Genomic DNA, 21,974 nt, shown 5'->3' with positions numbered 1-21,974 from the left:
CTCAGAGTTTCTAAGATGTGTTCAGAGAGGTGGAAGACCATGTCTGTCGCGACCCCTTGCCCGCAAGGAAGACGCAACTCAGGAATCTTCTTTCAGCGGTTTATTCAGGCCCTTGATATTTATTTTACTCATCCCTCGGATGCCCCTCCCAGCCTTAATAAAGCATCTCAAGCCCCAATGCGAAGCTGCCACGTGGAACTTTCTCATAGGGTGCTGAAAAGCCATGCGCCAACTCTCCCAAATAAGGAGTTGTTTGTCACATACCACAGCGGAGCCAGCGCCATCTTGTAATGGCGACCATAATCTGCATAAGCGGCAGAGGCGGCTCACCACACATGTCTACAAATGAGAAGAGAAAAATCTGTGGACAGGCAAAGGCAGACAGGGCCCATTGTGAAATGAAACCCTTTTTCCCTCCTAAATGGGAAATAAAATTCAGGGATCCCAGTGCACCCAAGAGGCCTCTGTCGGCCTTCTTCTTGCTCTGTTTTGATAGCACCCCCAAATCAAAGGAGGACATGTAGCCTGTCCATTGGTGACGTTGCCATGCACCTGGAAGAGATGTGGAATAACTCTGTTGCTGATGACAAGCAGCCCTGTGAAAAGAAGGAACAACACAAAAAGGATGTTGCTGTCTAGGAGCTAAAGGAAAGGCTGATGCAGCAAACAGGGGCGTAGTCGAGGCTGAAAAAGCAAGGAAAAGAAGGAAGCTGGGGGAGATAAAGAGGAGGAGGAGAAGTTGGCTCTAGTGCAGTTTTTCTCTTGTCTATAAAGCATTTAAACCCCTGTATACGACTCACTTCTTTTAAAGAAAAAATATTGAAATGTAAGGCTGTGTAAGTTTTATTTTTAAACAACAGAGTATCTTTTATGTGTGTAGTTAACATATTACCAAATATGTCTTTAGATAGCCCGGACCCAGTGGTATTTTCTGTGGCCACTAACTTCATTCAATTTACTTCCTGTAAATTGGCATGAAAATTTAAAGCAGATTCTTGTTGGTGCACAGCACAAATTAGTTATCTATACAGATGTTAGATTTTTCGTTTCCATTGTCTCTGATGGCAGCTTATATGAAATAATTGTTGTTTTGCTAACTGAAGAACACTCTGTAATTGCAAAAAAAAAAGTTGCAGTCTTGTTGATATTCTGAATACTTCTAAGTAAGCACAATTTTTTATTTTTTTATTAAAAAAAGAAAAAACAGCATAACTAATAACTTTAAGTCTCTTGAGCAGCTTTTATCTTTCAAAGCAGCCTACAGGCTATGCCAATATTCCCTTTTCCATACAAACTTTGCTTTCACATTTTGTTCCTTCTCCTTCTCATCCCTCTATATTTTTTTCTTTCCTTCTTTATTTCAATGTTTAACTCACTATATTGCATACAATCACCTCTGTTTTTATTCACTCATTTCCCTGTTATAGTGTGTTCCCTAAATTTAATTGTCATGGTCAGTGATTTTCAGACTGTTGGTACCATTTATCTCCTGGGTTAGATCATTCACACTTTAACAGGGAAATGGAGTGAATAAAAAACAGAGGTTGATTTGTATGCAATATAGCTGAGTTAAACATTGAAATAAGAAGGAAAGAAAAAAATATAGAGGGATGAGAAGGAGAAGGAACAAAATGTGAAAGCAAAGTTTGTATGAAAGGGAATATTGGCATAGCCTGTAGGCTGCTTTGAAAGATAAAGCTGCTCAAAACTTAAGTTATTAGTTATGCTGTTTTTTTCTTTTTTTAATAAAAAAAAATTGTGCTTGTTGCATCTTTACTTAAAAAAAAAAAAAGAAAGAAAGAAAATTAAGTAAAACAAGTAAGCAAGAAATGACAACTCTACTTTGGGACATGATCAGTGGTTTCCTGACTTCAGGGTAGATCATAGAAAAGAGAAAAGATTATAATATTTTACATCTTTAGAAGTTTATTCCAAAAAAAACAAGTATACTCAGGTTACAATACCCAGGTCACAAAGTCACATTTTTATTAATTAAAAAATAACTTTCAGTCCATTGAGTAAACTTTAAATGACCCTACTACCTTATGAAATATAGTATCTCAATTACTGGATCTACTCTATGCTGAACAAATGCCAACACCCTGCAGTAAATTTGCTGATATAATTTAAAATATCATTTGCACTTCAGCAAAGATATCTATAGACTTTGAAAGACAAATATTTTATCAGCTTTAATTAAATTGTTAAAAATCTTACTTGCATTCTCAAAGGACTACATATTATTATCTGATTTCATCTATATGAAATGTCTAAAGTAGACAAATTTATAGAGACACAAAATAAATTAGTGATTGCCTAGGGTTGGAAGGAATTGCATGCATTGTGGGGAGGGGACAGTAATGCTAGCTAAAGGGATGGAGTTTATTTTTGAGGTGATAAAAATGTCTTAAAATTGATTGTGATAACGGTCACAGCTATGTAACAATATTAAAAATTATTTAATTGTGTAATTTACATGAGTAAATTGTAGAGATGTGAATTATATCTCAAAAAGTTGATACAAAAAAAAGATCCTACACAAAAAGCGTTCCTGTAATATACATGTTCTGTCCAACTAAGATGCAATTTGAATGTTTATTGATCTGTTTTATTGTTTAAAATAACAAGTGTTCTTTTAATGTCCTTTTACACAAAGAAAAATCTATAAAGCAGCATATAAGATGAAGACCTGTCCTATATTATTTATTTTGCACCATTTATTTCAGTTGTTTAAAAGGGCAGATGTTGTGTTGCTGCCAAGATTTTGCCTATGATAAGTATTTAAAATGAGGCCCTGAAGCGTGAACGGCTTATGAGATGAGATGGTCCTTAGCTTCTAATGGAGGCAGTGATCCCATGGGGAGAAGACTGTATTGCTTCAAATCCAACATCAGATGGTTAACCCTTCATGGTGCCACCTTTAGAGCAAGATTTGCACAAACCTTGAAGTGACAATGAAGAACAAGAAAGCAATTTGACAGGGTAGAGGAGGGAAAGTTTCTGCTGACATAGAACAGATGGTTGGAACAATATACACATTCATTATAATTTTACATGTGCAGTGGAAGTCTCACAAGAAATGAAGACACCGCCCCCCCCCAAAAAAATAAATAAATAAAAGTGGCCAGAACAGAAAATTTATACATAGACAAAAAATAATGAATGTGTGAAGAAATGACAGGCCATGGCATTTGGGTCAGAACCAAATTGTGGGGAAAAACTAGTAGAAAATAAGGGTTATTTTAGTTGAATTTGTTGGTACAGATCTATTTCAGCATCAATTCCAGTCCAGTGACAAGGGTGTATTTCTCTTCCTGGTTGTAGGAAAGCACCTTTCTCTGGGAAATTTTATGGCTGGTTTTCAGGTAGAAAAGGAGAGAACAGAAAGCTCTTCTGGCTTTTGCTATTTCTCCAAAGCCTTCGGCTCAAAATAATCAGTATCCCAGAGTGGTATATTTTAGGGTGATATGTCCTGAACTCCTTCCCCTGTTTACTCACTCATTGCAAATCAGGACCTACTCATCTGACTGTCTCACCCTTTTTAACATCTGACTAGTTCTCTGCTTTCAATTTTATGCCATTACTTTAATCAAATGATCCACTCAGCTATCTGCAATTGCAAGAGTCCTGGGTTGGGTTAGCTTTGTGTTTTACTCCGCCATCTGAGAACTTTTTTTTTTTTTTTGGTGGTGCAGGGGATTGTACCCTTATGCATGCTAGGCAAATACTCTACAAACTGAGCTATATCCCCAGGCTCAGAACATTTTTTTTGATGATCTTATCTAATGGATTATTTAAAATGTTCCATGAAAGGGGCAAAGATCTTGTGGTCAAATAGATTTAGAATACAGTCCATACCATATCTTTCTCTTACAAAGTCTGAATGCTCAATCTACACTAGCATATTAAAGGTTCTGAGAAGTTCAGAAGCCAAAAGAAAAGTGTGACTTCATGTAACCTAATGTTTCCCAAACTTATGAGTAACTTCTAGTGACTGCACAGAACTGTAGAATATACATTCACAACTGTCCTTAAGTCCTCGTTCTCCCCTCCTTTATTATTCTTTCCCAGCCTTGACAAATCTCTTTATATTTTTTTTCCTTGCTTAACATGGGAGAGAGGAAGGGACCAATTGTAGAAAGAGAGAGAAGCAGAAAACTTGCTATACTTAAACCTACAGTATGACCATTAGTCAGTACGTAAGGCCCATTTGGGAGAGATTCAGGAGTTTTTTTTTTTTTTTTTTCCCTTAAATAAATCTCATACACTAGGCAATGTTCTAATCTACATATCAAGCCTCTGAAGAAATTTCCCCTGCAGCAAAAAAGAAACAGACATGGAGAAGTAAGTAACTGACAAGGCTAGTCAGGATTAAAGTCAGTATCTGAACCCAGGGAAGCTTGATTAAGAGTCTGGGCTTCTAACCATGCCACTACACTGCCTTTTCATGAATGGAGCTGAAACCAGTCAGCCCCAATTTATATTTTCCTTAGTTCTTATTCAGCTATGGGCATACACGGGGAAGGCAGAGAGTTAGGTTTCATTAGAGACGGGGGTGGGGGGGCACAAGGGAATTAAGTGTGTTTGCAAGAGAGTAAGAATGTGGGGACAGTGGCATTGAAGCTGGCTGAGGAGAGGAGTGAGGAACCAAGGTTGCAGATAATGAGCAAGTTGGAGATCAAAGATGAGGAATGCCTTTTGAGGTGGAAGGGTGGTTGGGTTGGGGGAACTGGAGAAGATGACTTGTGAGAAGAGGAGGTGCCCTTATTGGCAACTGTGGGACAAATGGCGTGGGAATGTGCGGCCACTTGTGAGTGGAAGAATGGACCATTTGAGTTAAGTAGATTTGGGAACTGAGAGATCCGGGGCTTGCCTCATGTATCCGTCATCCAGTGTTCCCATCCTTCTTTCCTTGCACAAGAGAAAGTCAGACCCTTGTGCTCCTGGAATCCACAAGTAGAGTGTGTGCTTATGTGTGCAGCAGGAGCAGTGCAGGCAACGATGTGGGTGGGCTTGCTTGGGTTGGTGGGCAGCCCCTCACCTTCCCTGTCCACCCTCCACCCCTCATACTTCCCTTAACTCCTAAAGCTCAGGACTTCTTGGCTCCAGGGTGGAAAATTTCTGTGGGATACTTGAGGGGTAAGGAGAACTAGTGTCCCCCTCTCTCCAATAACAGAAGGGTTATTATTTGCCCAAATGAAGGAAAATTAATGTTATGATCTGGGTCTGGCAGAAAGCCTGTTCCACAAACCCAGCTTTTCCCCTCTCCAGCTTCTCCACTTGGGCCAAAACAGCTCTCTTCCTTTACTCTTCTCATGGCTCCAGGAATTTCTGGTATGACGGTGCAAGTAAATACCACTTATAATTATTTGCAGGATGTATCATTCACTGTCTCATTAACTCTATTGTAAAATTTCCTTTTTTTCTAACAACTCTGTTAGGGACTTGTTATAGTTTGTATCTGTAATGTCCCCCCAAATGCCCATGTATTAAAGGCTTGGTCCCCAATGCAGCAGTGGGGCTCTTGGGAAGTCTTTGGATCATGAGGCTCTGACCTCATCAGTGGATTAATCCATTAGTGGATTAATTATTTGATGGCATTATTGGAAGGTGGTGAAAACTGCAGGAGATGAGGCCAAGTGGAGGAAATAGGTGTCCTCAGGCCTTCCTCTCTCCCTGCTTCATGGCAGCCCTGAAGGAAGCAGCTTTCCTCCACCCTTCTGCCATGATGCTTCTGCCTTCCAGCGGGGACTAAAACTTTGAAACCCTGAGCCAAAATCAGTCTTTCCTCCTAAGTTGTCTTTCTCAGGTATTTTGTCCCAGCAACAAAAAGTTACTTAACATGGTACTTTTATCCTTATTAGATCATTCGTCTTTACTCTTTCCCCCCCCCCATTCACTATTGCATCAATCAGTGACAAAGTCCCATTAATTCTAAGACATTTCTTGATCTGTCCCCTCCTCAAAATTCCTCTGTCTCTCCTGTCACTTGAGGCTGTTGAAGTATTTGCTTGTTTGTTGTCTTTGACTCTTTCTTTCAGTCTCTACACTGAGCAGTCACTTGTCAAAACAGGTCTGATCAGGTGGCTGCTTTGCCTGGAAGACTTCAGTGGTTCCCTACATTCCTTTGTTTAACAAAGAATTTCCTACAAAATCTGTCTCAAGTTACTTTGCTCCAACCACAATCAAACTGCGTTTTTACCCAAACCACAGCCTAGTTAAAAACTGTAAAGATTCTAAGGACTGAAAATATTTTTGGTTCTTCCCATTCTCCCAAAAGTTAACAACACTAGACTGTAATTTAATATTGCATTTTATGAGATAGCAGCAAACTTAAGCATGTGCTGAAAACAGATAACAGTTTTGTAGATTTTTCCTACTTTCCCTCTCTTCTTTGACTTTCTGTCACTCCTGTAGCTTTGCTTAAGGAAGAGCTCAGTCTGACAACTGGGTATTTTAGCATTGCCTTCCTCACAAATACAGGGCTTTTGTTCAAAGGCTTATTGCTAGCTGGAATATCTATCCCCGTTGTTCCACTTTACTTTTTCCTCATTTATTTTTTGTCATTTTTTTTTAATTTACTCTTTTTTCATTTCCAAACTGTGCTTTTCCTTCATGGTTCCAGCCAAATGTAATCTCCTTTATAAAACTTTCCCAACGAATACAAGAATAATTGATTGCCCAGGCTTTTGTGTGTGAACCCATTTGTGTTATGGTGAGTGATCCATATATCTGGCATCCCTGCTTATTTCTCCATGTTATATCACTGAATCCTCACAACCACCATATAACCTTATGAATTTAGATTGCCATTCTGCAGCCGAGGAAATTGAAGGTCTCTCCTCCAACTCAACACAAGCTGTCTGTCATTCAGAGCTAATGTGATGCCAGGCACAGGGGTGCATACTTGAAGTCAGAGCTAGGCAGGAGGCTGAGGCAGGAAGATGGCTTGAACCCAGAAGTTCTAGACCAGCCTGGTGAAATTGTGAGACCCTATCTTAAAAGTAAATAAATAAAGCTTTAAAAAATATATAGTGTTGGGCTGGGGATATGGCTCAAGCGGTAGCGTGCTCGCCTGGCATGCGTGCGGCCCAGGTTCAATCCTCAGCACCACATACAAACAAAGATGTTGTGTCCACCGAAAACTAAAAAATAAATAGTAAAAAATTAAAAAAATATATATATATATATAGTGTGGCCAGGCACCATGGTGCACACCTGTAATCCCAGCAGCTTGGGAGGCCGAGACAGGAGGATCATGTTTAAAGCTAGCCTCAACAATGGCGAGGCACTAAGCAACTCAGTAAAGCCCGGTATCTAAACAAAATAGGAAAACGGGCTTGAGATGTGGCTCAGTGGTCAAATGCTCCTGAGTTCAATCCCTGAAATCTAGCATAGCAATGAGTATAACTGATTCATAAAAGACACTAAAAGGCCAGGGCATAGGTCAGTGGTAGAAAATTTGCTTAGCATGTGTGAGGCCCTGGGTGCTAATCCTTAGCACTGCAAAAATTAATGAATAGATGAGACACTGAACATTGGAACTGGAAGGCATTGTTATTATTACATACTTATGTGCATTTCTCATATGTTCTTTGTGTGATAACCAGGATTCATGTTTAATATTCCTTCTTGCCAATGATAGAAGGAATTTTTATGATTACTGCAAGAAGAAATCTTTTTAATATTGATTAAAATAGTGCTCTAAGTATGCAGCCACCCAAAGGGCAATGCAAATAAAGAGGATGTTCTTTCCACAGCTACCCTCTTAGGTTGATCCTGCTCCCTGGGGAAGCTGATCGGAAACGAAGGGGGGTGCATCCCCCTCATGGGCCACTGTCTCCCCTTTCTCTCCTGCTTTATTATTCTTGCTCTCATTGTTTTCATTGGGAGTTTTTAGTAGAGCTCAACACCATCTTATGCTAGAAAGAAAAAAAAATGCACAAGGTGAACCGTGTGGTGAATGGTGCAAAGAAACAGCTACGGTTGTTTGATTTATTGTGGAATTAAAAAAACCTTCCCCACGGATTGTGATCTTCAGCAATTCAAAAAGCAAGGATTTTTTTAGTGATATAAATAGGACTCATTTTCTTTCCCTGGGCCCAGTGCCTGTTTTATTGCTAGTGATTCTTCCACATTAACTGGTCTGCTAGTCCCAAGGTCTTTCTTTTCCTTAATTAGCACTGCAAGTTTTCATTAGTTATTTTTTCATTAGTTGTTTTTTCATTAGTTGTTTTATGAGTTATTTGTTAGTAATACTCATTAACTTTGCTGTGGTCTTAAATTTGTCTTGACATTTACTGTTTTACAAAGATTTTATGGTTAATTTCCAGTACATACAAGCCAGGTTTCTGGCCATTACTTTTTTTTTTTTTTTTGCAATGTATGTATTCTCATTTACAGAACCTCTAATATCTTAACATTTTTCTTTACAATTTTATATAGGTGACCGGCATGCAATTTATTGGGCTTCCTAATATTGTTATACATATTAAATAAGGAAAAGTAAATAAATATCTATCACTCACTCAGGTAATGATAGATCTTTTAAGATACAGAAAACAATTAGGATTTCATGTTTCTGCAAATACAATTCAATAAAATACTGTAATTTAACTCATAGCTAAATTATTGTTTTTTATTCTATATTTAATTGAGTACATATGTTGCAAAAGCATATGTCCAAAGAGCATGAAATAATGTTTCTGCCTCCAAGAAGCTCCACAGTATATTGAAGAGGAATTATAACAAATCTTGCTTGTTATTTCACAGATTTGGGTATATTTTATTTCAAAGTGCATTGTTCTCCCTTTTTGTCTCGCTCTAAAATAAGACAAAATCCATCATCTATGCAATAACATATATTTTCAAATTTGTGTTTAATCTTTCCTTTACCTGTGTTATTATTCCATGATTACAAGGAAATAAAATGTGCCAGATACTAGGGACATAGCCATGAACAAAATAGAAACAGTCCATTATATTCAGAAGCAAAAAGAAATATAATCATCTAATGTAAAATGCATAAAAATTAGTAAATAGCTAATTTCAAATAATGACTAGTGTTATTCCTTCAACAATTATTTTTTTTTAGTACATACTCTGTGCTAAATATTGATCTATAGAGTGAGTCATGTAGGGTGATTGGGGGTGGAGCTGTTATAGTAGCTGTTCAGGGAAGGCCGCTGTGGGGAGAGGACATTTGAATTGAGACATGAATGGACAAGAAGCAGCATAAGTGTGTCTTAACAGAGGTTCTGGAAGTTTGTAGCTAGAATTTGAGAGGCCTCTAAACTTGGGTGGGAAAATAATTGTTTATTTTCATTAAATTCAGGCTGAAATTTGGCATTTTCTTGCTTTTGAATGTAGGCAACGAACCCCAGTGGTATTAGCAGCGCCTGGTACTTTTGTAATCAGTAGAAAGTAATTAGATTTTGCTGGTATCTTGCAATGTCATTGCTTCAAACTTATAGTATTTCTTAGATCTGACACAGAATCCGATTATACATTGTGTTTATAAAGAAGCTCATGTATCACTGTACCAGTTATGAATTATTGTACAATAAGTGACCCCCGAATTTAGGTTAGGGTTGCAACAATAACCCATGATTCTGTGGTGAGCAGTTTGGGCCGTGCTCAGCTGGAAAGTTCTTAGAGACTTGGCTGGGTTCATTAGGGTGGCTGCAGTCATCGGCAGCTCACTAAGGCCAAGCAGTCCAAGGCCTGGCAGCTGTGCTGACCATGGCTGGGCCCATGGCCCTGTGTGCTAACCTGGGCTTCCTCTCCTGGCAGCAAAGTTCGACTAGGACAAGAACATGGACTGTGAGACCCTGGAGGCCTGGATCCAGAAGTCTCACAGGACTTCCTCTGTGTCGTGTGGGTCAAAGCCAGTCAGAAAGCCTGTTCAGACTTGCTTTGAAAAGAGACTCCATAGGTTGTCTTCGGGGAATTGTAACCAATCGGGCCATTATTATACTGATCTACCCAGCTACCATATCATAACTTTTTAAATTATTGTAAAAATTTTAACATAGCCAGTGTCTTTTGTTATCTTGACTTTCATGACCTTTAAAGTAATGTTCCAAGGAGAGGTTCAGAGGCTTTACCAACATTGTCAAAGAGGATATGGCCAAGATGAGCCTGAAAGCCCGTGGTCTGAAGGCAGAGTGAAGAAAGCTGAAGGCAGCAGCCAAGTGGGCATGTCCAGCAGGTGGAGGAACAGAAGGAAAGGTCTAAGGCCAGAGCTGAGTGCCCAGGGGCAGAGCAGTAGAGGGAGAGGCAGGCCAGGCCTTGTGGCAGAGGGCCTCCCCAGAGCAGGAAGAGTAGGCCTTGTTTGTAAATTGTATTTTATGACCTTTGAGGGTTGTTGCTAACCCTTTTGTGTGATCTTAGCTGAATTAAGTGTGTTCTTTTTGCTATTCTATCCATCTATTATATGATATCAGAGTTTTGCTTGTATTGGATGCTTGAGCAGTAGCTTTCCAAAGCTGGGAAAACCACATTCTCACAGGATTATATGCCATTATTTACTGTTTCATAAACCTGGTCAAATGTGCTTGAGATAGTCTCCTGTAGCAAAGTAAGAAGCAGAAGTCTGTCTTTCAGTTTTTTAGAAAATTTGTAGAAGCCATTCATCAGGTTCTTTTAAGTTGGCAAACTATCTTCATAACACTTCTGGGCTGCAGTAACTCATGGCTCACAGCAGAGCAGAATCCTTTTCAGAGGTCATTGATGCAGAGAGTGAGGCTCGAAAGGAGAGATTAAGCTGAAGTCAATTAGGGGAGCAGACATAGGCAAACTTTTAAGATGTCTAAGAAGCGACCGGTAGAATTATTAATTTATCATAATGAGAACTAATGAGAGAGGACCCAGACGTCTGAAGCAGTCCAACTGACAAGGCGCTCAGATTGCTTATACACACGTGATAGGACACATGGTAAGCTGAATGCAGGTTTCCAGGACAACCCATTGGTTGGTATAGCCTCAGGATTGATCATTACATTCCACAGAAGATTACAGTGAATTGATGAGGTCTGTGCATTTCCGGGAAATTCCTTAAAATCTACTTTTTATGATGACAAGATATGGAATAGATCAAAATCTGATGCCAAAAGGGCCTTGGCCCTGCCCAAATTAGGATTTACGTTCTCTTGACACCAAGGCAGATGTTTTGCAAACTCTCTTATCATAGTACAGAGCATGACTGTCCATGACACACTCTCTGTCCTCGACCAAAATTTAGTGAAGCTCCACTGACTCCTCTTTTGGCCTAGGTCTCAGCCCTGCCCTCCCATCTTGTCTTTGGCCTGCCAGTCAGCTTTCACAAAGAGTCCTGCTAAGTTAGCCTCTGACCTTGATAACCTGATTACCCTTCATATCCAACCAAGTTCTTCATCCCCTACCTTTTTGATGCCTTGGTCCTTGAACTGCCATCAGCAGGAGTTCTATTGGTCCAGCTTAGCAAGAGCCCTCCTACCGTGTCTCCTTTTAGTCATTTTCCATCTGTTGACCCCCTCACCATGATCTTTAGCTCTAAGTCCCCACTTCCCCTTGCTGTATTCACAGTTGAGCCACTCTCTCCTCCTTTCAGCTGCAGTGGTCTCCGATAAAGTCTTCCTTGCTAATTTAATAAAGATCAGAATAATTTTTCCTTTGTCATCTGTCTCCTCGTTTGAGTCAACAATGCTTCATCCTCCCAAGACTCTGAGCTAACAACCTGTGTACAGAGAATGCAGTATCTGCCTTAGAATGACCTTTTCTTTAGCCAGCACTCAATCCATGATTTTGGAGCTGAGATTTCTGTTTGCACGTGAAAAAATTATGAGTTTATGATTTGCTGTTTTCACATAAGCATAGCAGAACCGGGGAGAGCTGTACTGAGAAACAGAGTCAGTAGAAAAAAAATCACCATGTTCAGACAGAGAGGTGCTTATAAAAACCAAAGTCAAAGGGGCTACTCAAAATCAAGACCTGTAGAAAATGAAGCTAGATAAGGGGCATTGGTAAGTATACACAGGAAAATCAGCAATTCTCTTAAGGTTTGACCTTCTGTTAGGAACAGAGATCTTTTAAATCTTTGTAGCGCTTGCAGATGTCACTCCTCTTCCTACAAAGATAATATTATGCCAACTTCTGTCACCAATTAGTTTTGCATGTGCAGTCACTTCTTAGGGAGCCCCAACAAACTACTATAAACTGGTAGCTTCAAACAGCAGAAATTTGGGGCTGGGATTGTGGCTCAACGGTGGAGCGCTCACCTAGCATGTGCGAGGCCCTGGGTTCAATCCTCAGCACCACATAAAAATAAATAAAACAAAGGTATTGTGTCCAACTACAACTAAAGAATAGATGATTTAAAAAAAAAAACAGCAGAAATTTATTGTCTCACAGTTTGTTCTGGAGCTGGAAGTCTGAGATTAAGGTATCAGCAAGGTAGAGCTCCCTCTTATGGCTCCTGGGGCCACCTTCCCTTCTCCCTTCCTAGCACTGGTGTGCTGGTGACCTTGTGGTTCCTTGGCTGTAGAGGACTGACTCCGGTCTCTGCCTGTGATCATGGGCTGTCTTTTTCCTTGTGTGTCTTCACGTAGTCTGCCTCTGGCTTCTGTGGCCCATGTTCCTTTTTTTTTTAATAAGGCTATCAGTCTATTGGATTGGGCCAACCCTGATATCCTCATTTTAACCTTCCCTGTTGTAAAGACTCTAGGAGTCAGGATATATCTGTTTTGGGAAGACCAACCCACATAGCATGTTCTTGAACTTTTAAAAAATATTCTTCCACATTTTTTATTCATGCATTATAGTTGTATATATTGGTGGGATTTGTTGTGACATATTAGTACGTGTACACAGTATAACATTATAATTTGGCCAGTGTCAGTCCCCAGCATTTCCTGCCTCCCACCTGTTGGTTCCTTTCCCCTACTGATCTCCCTTTGATTTTTTAATAAGATTCCTGCCCCCATGCACAACTTTCTTTTCCTTTTGCCTTTCTAGCATCCACATATGAGAGCAAACGTATGACCCTTGATACTTCTGAGTTTGACTTAGTTCACTTAACCTAATGATTTCTAGTTCCATCCATTTTCCTACAAATTTTATTTTTCCATCCATTTTCCTACAAATGCCATAATTTCATTTTTCTTTATGACCGAATAAAATTCCACATTTTCTTTATCCATTTATTCATCAATGGACACCTAGGCTGGTCCTATAGTTTGTTTATTTGCTTCAAATATGTGTGTGCATGTATCACTGTAGTAAGATGACTTTAATTTTTTAGGATTAAATACCGAGAAGTGGTATAGCTGGGTCATATGGTGATTCCATGCCTACTCTTTTAAGGAGCCTCCATTCTGATTTCCATAGTGGTTGTACTAATTTACATTCCCACCAACAGTGTAAAAATATTTTTTCCTTCACATTTTCTCCAGCATTTATTATTGTTTGTATTCATTTTTTTTAATGTCTCAATATATTTTGTTTATTTATTTATTTATTTATTTTTATTGGTTGTTCACAACATTACAAGCTCTTGACATATTTGTTTGTATTCTTGATGGCTGCCATTCTGACTGGCATGAGATGAAATCTCAGTGTAGTTTTTTTGTTTTTTGTTTTTTTTGGCATTTCCCTAATTTCTAATGATGTCGAACATTTTTTAATGTATTTGTTGGCCATTTGTATTTCTTTTTTAAATAAGTCGTCTTTTTAATTTATTTGCCCATTTTATTAGTTGGGTTATTTGATTTTTTTGGCGTAAAGTTCCTGGAGCTCTTTATATAGTTTAGATTTTAACCCTTATCAGAAGAGTAAGTCACAAAGATTTTCTTCTCTTCTGCAGGTCATCTCTTTACATTTCTAATTGTTTCCTTTGTTTTGCAGAAGCTTTTTAATTTGATGCCATCCCATTTATTAACTCTTGGCATTATTTTCTGAGCTTTCGAAGTCCCCTGGAGAAAGTCATAGCCTATGCCTAACATGTTGGAATGTTGACCCTATATTTTCTAGGAGGAGTTGCAAGGTTTCTGATCTAATTTCTAGGAGTTTGGTCTATTTTGAGTCGCTTTTTGTGCAGGGTATGAGATAAGGGTCTAGTTTCATTCTTCTACATATGGATAACTAGTTTTCCCAGCACCATTTGTTAAAAAGGCTGTCTTGGGCTGGGGTTGTGGCTCAGCGATAGAGCGCTTGCCTCCCACGTGCGAGACCCTGGGTTCCATCCTCAGCACCACATAAAAATAAATAAGTAAAATAAAGGTATTGTGTCCAACGACAACTAAAAAATATTTTTTTTTTCTAAAGGCTGTCTTCTCCAATGTATGTTTTTGGAACTTTTGTCAAGGAACAGATGACAATAGATCTGTGGGTTTGTCTGTGTGTCTTCTATTTTGTGCCATTGGTCTATGTGTCTGTTTTTATGCCAGTACCATGCAGTGTTTGTTTGTTATTATAGCTCTATGGTATAATTTAAATACAGGTGTTGTGATGCCTCCTAAAGACAGGTATTGTGATGCCTCCAGCATTGCTTTTTTTGGCTTTAAATTATTCTGCAGTTTTATTCTTCAAAATGAATTTGAGAACTGGTTTTTTCTAGTTCTGTAAAAAATGTCACTGGTTTTTGATGGGGATTTCATTGAATCTGTGTATTGCTTTTGGTAGTATGTTAACAATATTAACTCTGCCTATCCATTAACATGGAGGTCTCTCTCATGACTGAGATATTATTCAATTCTTTCAAAACATTTCAATTGTTTGATTTCTACAGTTTTTATTGTAGAGGTCTTTCCCTCCTTGGTTAGATTCATTCCTACGTATTTAATTTATTTATTTATTGAGGCTATTGTGGATAGAATTGTTTTCCTGATTTCTCAGCAGATTTGTTGTTGGTATATTTCTTTCTCAGCAGATTTGTTGTTGGTATATAGGAAAGCTATTGATTTTTTTAAATGTTGACTTTGTTACTCTGCCAAATTTGTTTATTAGCTCTAGCAGTCTTTTGGTGGAATTCTTTGGATATTCTATGTATAGGATCATATCATTGCAAACAGTAATAACTTGACATCTTCCTTTTTTATTTTTATCCCATTTATTGTCTTCTCCTGCCTAATTGCTCTGGTTAGAACTTCTAGCACTATATTAAATAGGAGTGTTGAGAGTGGACACCTTTGTCTTGGTCTCAGATTTTAAAGGAAATGCTTTCAGTTTTTCCCCATTTACTGTGAGGTTGGCTTTGGGTTTTTCATAGATGGCCTTTATGATGTTGAGGTAGGTTTCTACTATACCTAGTTTCTTCAGTGTTTTTATCATGAAAGGGTACAGAATTTTGTCACATTCCTTCTCTTCATCTATTGAGATTACTAAGTGATTTTTGTCCTTAATTCTGTTTACGCAATGAGTTACATTTATTGATTTGCATATATTAAACCATCCTCACATCTCTTGGAGTAAAACCAACTTGATCATTGTATACAATCTTATTAATATGTTGTTGAACATGATTTGTAATATTTTATTAAGTATTTTTGTATCTAAGTTTATCAGTGATATTGGTCTGTAGTTTTCTTTCTTTGATGAATCTTTATCTGTTTTGAGTGTGTGAGATTCATAGAGTGAATTTGGAAATGTTCCGTCCCTTTCTATTTCATGGAATAATTTGGGAGAATTGGCATTAGTCCTTCTTCAGGTTTGGTAGAATTCAGCTGAGAATCCATCTGGTCCTGGGCTTTTCTTTGTTCGAAGATTTTTTTTTTTTTTTTTTAGTTGTAGATGGACAGAATGCCTTTATTTTATTTTGTTTTATTTGTTTTATGTTTTTATGTGGTGTTGAGAATCAAACCCAGTGCCTCACACATGCTAGGCAACTGCTCTACCACTGAGCTACAACCCCAGCCCCTCGAAGGCTTTTTATTACTGCTGATATCTTATTACAAGTTATTGGTCTGTTTAATTTTTTTCTTTGTTTGTTCTTGTTTTTTGTTCTCTTGATTCAGTTTTGGCAGATTGTATTTGTCTAGAAATGTACCCATTTATTCTAGGTTTTACAATTTGCTGGAATATAAGTTTTCAAAATAGGCCCTAATGATCTGCTGGATTTCTGAGATATCTGTAGTGATTTCTTCTTTTTCATCTCTTAATTTCATTAATTTGATTTTCTCCCTTTTTTCTTTTGATTAGTTTGGCTAAGGGCTTATCCATCTTGTTTATCTTTTCAAAGCACCAACTCTTTGTTTCATTGATCCTTTGTGTTGTTATTTTTTATTCTCAAGGTCATTAATTTTAGTTCTGATCTTAATTAATTCCTTCCTTTGGACTTGGCTTGTTCTTCTTTTCCAAGGGCCTTGAGATGCATCATTAGGTTGTTTGTTTGGGAATCTTTCTAAAGGAATGGGTTGAAGATGTCTTGAACTTTAAGGATCAATTGCTGATGAAAATGATTAGAAACATTTCCGAGCATGATGAACCAACTAAAAATGTGTTTATTGATTTTGTTGGGGACCTTGCAGCCCAGATCTCTAATGATGAAGAGGAAGTTTGTGACGAATGTTTGGGAACTCTTGCAAATTGACCATTACAGATTTAGATGGGAGTCAGCTCCTAAATAGTACCAGTTAGTTCCATACCTCAAGGATAAACGAAAACCAGGTGCTGCAGAAAATGACTTTGTTTTACAAGTGGTTATAATGATTAGAACTATATCTATGGATGACTCTTATGCTACATTGCTAGCAAAATCTAGAATAATCCCTGCACACATCAAATTTCTAATTGCTTGACATTAAAACAATGAGTTTGTATGTTGGTTTCCACCAAGCCCCGAGAAATGTCATAATCAAGGGGACCCAGGCTTCAGCATATCTTGTAGACATCATGCATGATAAAAAATAGTGAAATCTGAGAGGTCTGTAATATGCTATATATTGTAGTGGAATATGATGAAGAATGGGCTAAGAAATTTCAGAGCGAAAAGTTTTGCTGGCATAACTCTTAGTGGCTGGATATGGTATAGAGCCACCAGATGGACGAAAGTGAGCAGTACTTGTATGGTGATGATTGAATTGAGCATATGTCCATAACAGAGATATTCTTGAAAGACCTAACTATTTCTATAATTCAGATGGATTAATTCCCTCTAAAGGAGCCATGATTCCTTTAATGATTATCATGGAGATGTAGTTGGGCAGCATTCATTTCCTCGCAGTCTTGAAATGGATAGCATTGGCCAACCAGAGGGCATTCTTGGATACCCTGCCATAGTTTATGCATTCTCCCCTGATGAGTCTTAATAATAAGGCTGTTAGTCTCAGTAAAGTCATCTCTTTCCATGTGTATTCTCAGCTTAGAAGAAGTCTGTATGGATTGGGTTAATTCTGATCTTGGCCTAATAAAGCATAATACTATTATGGGTCTGTGTTTCTTCTTCCATATTATTAGCGGCAGATGAACTTCATCCCTTTCAGTTGATGCTACCATTGCTCCCTCATCCACCCACATCTTGATGCTGAAAAACATTTCCCATGAGACTCAGAAGTGAATGTAAAAAAGCTGCTAGATTAGAGAACAAACACTACATTATATACATTAAGTGAATCATTTAATTTCTATTAAAAAGATGCATGAAGTGCAATAAAAATCCTTTTGTACCTGTAATCATACAGTTTAGTCTTTGCACCTGGCTTGTTTCAGTCAACAATATATTAATGAGGTTCACTCATGTTGCAAATAACAGTACTTTATCCATTGTCAACCCTATATAATATTATATCAAGAGTTGGCAGATTGTGGCTCAGAGGCCAAATGTGATCATGATTCATTTTTTACCTTATAGATATCAAAGTATTATAAAAGAAAATGACTTTACTTCCTACAGTATCTTTTAAAAATATGTGTAATATTTCTCTTTGTTTAAATAGGAAAATAATCTCATGGATCCTGAATTAAAAGAACATGTCCCTTCTTTCCATGATTATGAATATATTGCATGTATAAGTGTAGATACCCACTAGTGTAGATACCCATTATATATTTTGTACTAAAACATAGCTTATACTTGCACACAAGTTTAGGGGAAAATTTAAATATTTTACTTAATTGTTTTATTTTTTAAAAAAATATTTTTTTATTATAGGTGGACACAATATCTTTTTTTTTTTTAATGTAGTGCTGAGGATTGAACCTAGCACCTCATGCATGCTAGGCAAGTGCTCTATCTCTGAGCCACAACCCCAGCCCTTAACTGCTTTATTAATATCCTGAATCTTTACACATAAGACCTGGCAATACATATTTGTTGTCAAAACTTTTGAAATGACCCAGAAGGATATAAGAGTCAAAGTAATGGACACCTCTGCTCATCCCTTTGGCTTGTAATCCAACCCCTTCTAAATAATCACTATTGACAATTTTGCAGGGTATTCTTACAAATATATTTATGACATGAAAGTGTTGTGGTGTGTGTGTGTGTGTACACATTTTTATTTTTTAACACACCTGGGATCCTAATATGCATACTAATCTATAACTTGTTTTCATATTTAATTATATATTATAACTATATTTCCATTTTTGCAAAATAGAATTCTTACTCATTCTTTCTCATTTTTTAAAATAATGATGTAGTGTACAATGAATACATATTTCATCATTCTTCAAAATAGCAAAAAATAAACTATTTCTAATTCTTTGTGTAAGCATACATGAATTTTTCTTTTTGTTTACCTATATGAGAATATATTTAAGAATGATCTTTAGACATTGAATTGCTGAGTCACATATATGTGCTTTTAAACTTTTGACAGATAGGCAGGGCACAGTGATGCATGCCTATAGTCCCACCCACCTACATGGAAGGCTGAGGTGGGAGATTGCTTGAGCCTAGGAGTTTGAGACAGGCTTGGGAAACACATTAGGTCTCCATCTCAAAAAAGGGGGGGAAATGAGGGGTGATGGGTAGGAAAGACGGTGGAATGAGATGGACATCCCTACCCTAAGTACATGTATGCAGACACAAATAGTGTGGCTCTGCTTTGTGTACACTAGAGATAAGAAAGATTGTGCTCTCTATGTGTAATATGAAGTGTAATGCATTCTACTGCCATATATAACAAATTAAAATTTAACAAATAAATTTTTAAAAATTAGATATCACTAAATTGCCATTCAGAAAAGGCAGTTGGCCATTTTGCCCCACGAGGCAATATTATTATTATTATTGACAGCAGAACTGTCTCTGCACTTTATGAAATCTAGAAAATAAGGAAGTTTTATATTGATTGTTTATTCTGTTGTTTCAGAACAATGAGATGGTGGAGCTACAGAGAATACGGATGAAGGATGAAATTCGAGAATATAAGTTCCGGGAGGCCCGGCTCCTTCAGGACTACACTGAACTAGAAGAAGAGAATATCACTTTGCAGAAACTAGTGTCCACGTTAAAGCAGAACCAGGTGAGATTTAAGAAGGCTTCTTTTAGATACACACAGATGGATCCACAGATTCTGACAACTCTAGTTCCTTCACCTCTATTTCTTAGGGAGGAGCTTGTCAAATTTTTTTTATAATCCCTTAATCTTTTTATGTAATGTTTATGTACTGAAATTTCTCAACTTTCCTATTTCAGCTACAATGTAGAAGGAAAAAAAAAAACACCTATAAGGAGTATGATTTACAATAAAGCTTTACTAATAAAGATACAAAGGAGAATTTTGGTTGATTTTATTTCAGCAGTTAAGTTAAGCCCATTACAGTAAACTAAATCTGACAACTTCCAGTTCAAAGCCTGGGTCTGTAAGCTATTCATTCTACAAGCTTAAGGTCTCCCTACAATCACTTGTCTCATTCTTTTTGCTTCCTTCTTCCCTCCTTCCTTTTTCCCTCCTTCCTTCTCTTCTTTTTTTTTTAATTTATTTTTTAGTTTTAGGTGGACAAAATATCTTTATTTTATTTTTATGTGGTGCTGAGGATCAAACCCAGTGCCTCATGTGTGCTAGGTGAGCACTCTACCACTGAGCCACAACCCCATCCCTCTCCTTTCCCTTTTTTGGTAAATTGCTTTTAAATCATTGAAGGAAAGGGATTATAAAGTATATACCAGCAGGAACAAAAGCATAAGAAATCAAGTGCCCGATTTCTTTTTCAGCTGTACCCTGTACCCTGATTCTAAAGATGTACATTTACATAATTATGTAATTTTTTTTTCTGTAGTAAGGCTTACATGGCTTCCTTTTTCTAATTGTTTTGCAACATGTTTTTGCATAGTTATTACTAATTGAATTCTCCAATCTGTAATATGAGAAGAATCCATTTATGAATACAGCTGTATCGAGTAGTTAAGTAAAGGCAACTTGGATATCCAAATTCTTTTTAAGGAGCTTCCTCAGCCATAACCTCTACTTTGGTCTATATGCTATCATAACCTCTCAGTTCAGGTAACCCGACTATGTGCCCAGCACTGTACTAGGCTGGAAAGGTACAAGAATTCATAAGGCATGATTCTTGACCTTGGTAAACTTGGAAAACAGCCAGTATATACTTTTAGAGTTAATAAGCTGGGGATTTAGCTCAGTGGTAGATCTCTTGCCTAGCTGATGTGAGGCCCTGGGTTGATCCCTAGCACTGGTGGGGGAAAAAAAGTTAAGAGGAAAAAAGAAAAATATGGATTGACACAATTAAAATTTGGTTTCTAATCATTGCCACTTAGCTTTGGAGTTGCTAGGGAAACAAGATGTCAACTGATGAGAACAGGGGGTAGATTCAGCCCATCAAAAAGGGTTGTCAGAAAATCCCCCTGTGTTTTTACCTCTTTCCTTCCCCTTTGAGCACTGAACACCCCATGCACCAGAGGCCAGCAGACCCACATGTCACAGGAGAGTAGGGAGCTGAAGCTCCAAACCTCCATTCTTGTGTCCCAGAAAAAGAAAATTTAAAGAATTTAAAGAAAAGCCATGCAAAAGAATTTTATTCTAGTGAAAGTAAAGTTAGGTTGAAGCAGAGAGCACTCTCAAGAGGGTGGGTCCTTTCTGAGCAGAGGGTGACAAAGGAAACAGTGTGGCTTCCAAATTTATTGCTGTTATACATTTGCCTTGGGAACTGGGGTTCACCTTCCGCACTCTTCTGCAGTCATGTGTTGAGCTCCTCCTTTGTGTTGGACAGTGGAGTCTTTGACCCTAGTTGGTCCTCTCCAGACTTGTCATAGTGGCCTCCTATTCAGAGTGGCTTCATCTACAAGTCAGCCCTATGTTAATGTAGGGACTGGGTTTGGTGGCCAAACTACCTTAGTGCACTTGTGTCATTAAAGAAATTTGTCTTTTGAAATATATTGAGAAACTTATGGCCACAAATCCTAACTTCACAATGACCCAAGTAGACCTTGTCAGGAGTTAGCCTCATTGATCTTTCTTTCTTGACCTATTTGATTGGCTCCCTTTGTTTCCACCTATTTATTCTCAGGGTTTGTGCACCTGTTATTTTTGTATAGGTTACTTATTTGTTCATTTGCCTTAAAAACTATTTAAAGAAGCTGAGCACGAGAGTGCACTCTTATAATCCCAGCAAATCCGGAAGCTAAGGCAGGAGGATCACAAGTTCGAGACTAGCCTCAGCAAGTTAGTGAGGCCTTAAGCAACTTGGTATGACCCTGTCTCAAAATAAGAAGTGAAAAGGGCTGGAGATGTGGCTTAGTGGATTCAATCTCTGGTAACAAAAAAAAAAAAAAGTAAAGAAAACTCATGACCATGCCATGCTATTGGTTTGCATTCTGCTGCTCATTACTATCTACTGCCTAACACAGGCATCTCAGGTCTTATTTTGGCTGGGGTAAATGAGCTTGCAGTGCAGAAATTAATACTTAGAGGAATTTTTTTAAATATGCTTCTCAGCTGGGTATGGTGGTGCATACCTAAAATCCCAGCTACTTGGAAGGCTGAGGCAGGAGGATTAAAAGTTGAAAGCCAGCCTTAATAATTTAGTGAAACCTGGTT

At 37.9% G+C, this 21,974-nt stretch overlaps 1 protein-coding gene across 9 annotated transcripts in view; it reads left to right on the top strand.

Annotated features, from left to right (window-relative positions):
* Bicd1 (BICD cargo adaptor 1) overlaps positions 1-21,974 on the top strand; it is a 235,010-nt gene that overhangs the window by 148,692 nt on the left and 64,344 nt on the right. For all 9 annotated transcript variants that reach the window (XM_078014918.1, XM_005334045.4, XM_021732232.3 and 6 more), the window contains exon 3: positions 19,290-19,442. In XM_078014918.1, coding sequence (XP_077871044.1) covers positions 19,290-19,442 — 153 coding nt within the window. The remainder of the gene's footprint in view (positions 1-19,289; positions 19,443-21,974) is intronic.

The sequence above is a fragment of the Ictidomys tridecemlineatus genome, chromosome 6 (genome assembly GCF_052094955.1).
Source record: "Ictidomys tridecemlineatus isolate mIctTri1 chromosome 6, mIctTri1.hap1, whole genome shotgun sequence".
In the NCBI taxonomy this organism is placed as follows: domain Eukaryota; kingdom Metazoa; phylum Chordata; class Mammalia; order Rodentia; family Sciuridae; genus Ictidomys; species Ictidomys tridecemlineatus.
The sequence above is the reverse complement of the archived record's forward strand: the minus strand, read 5'-3'. Positions and strand labels throughout refer to the sequence as shown.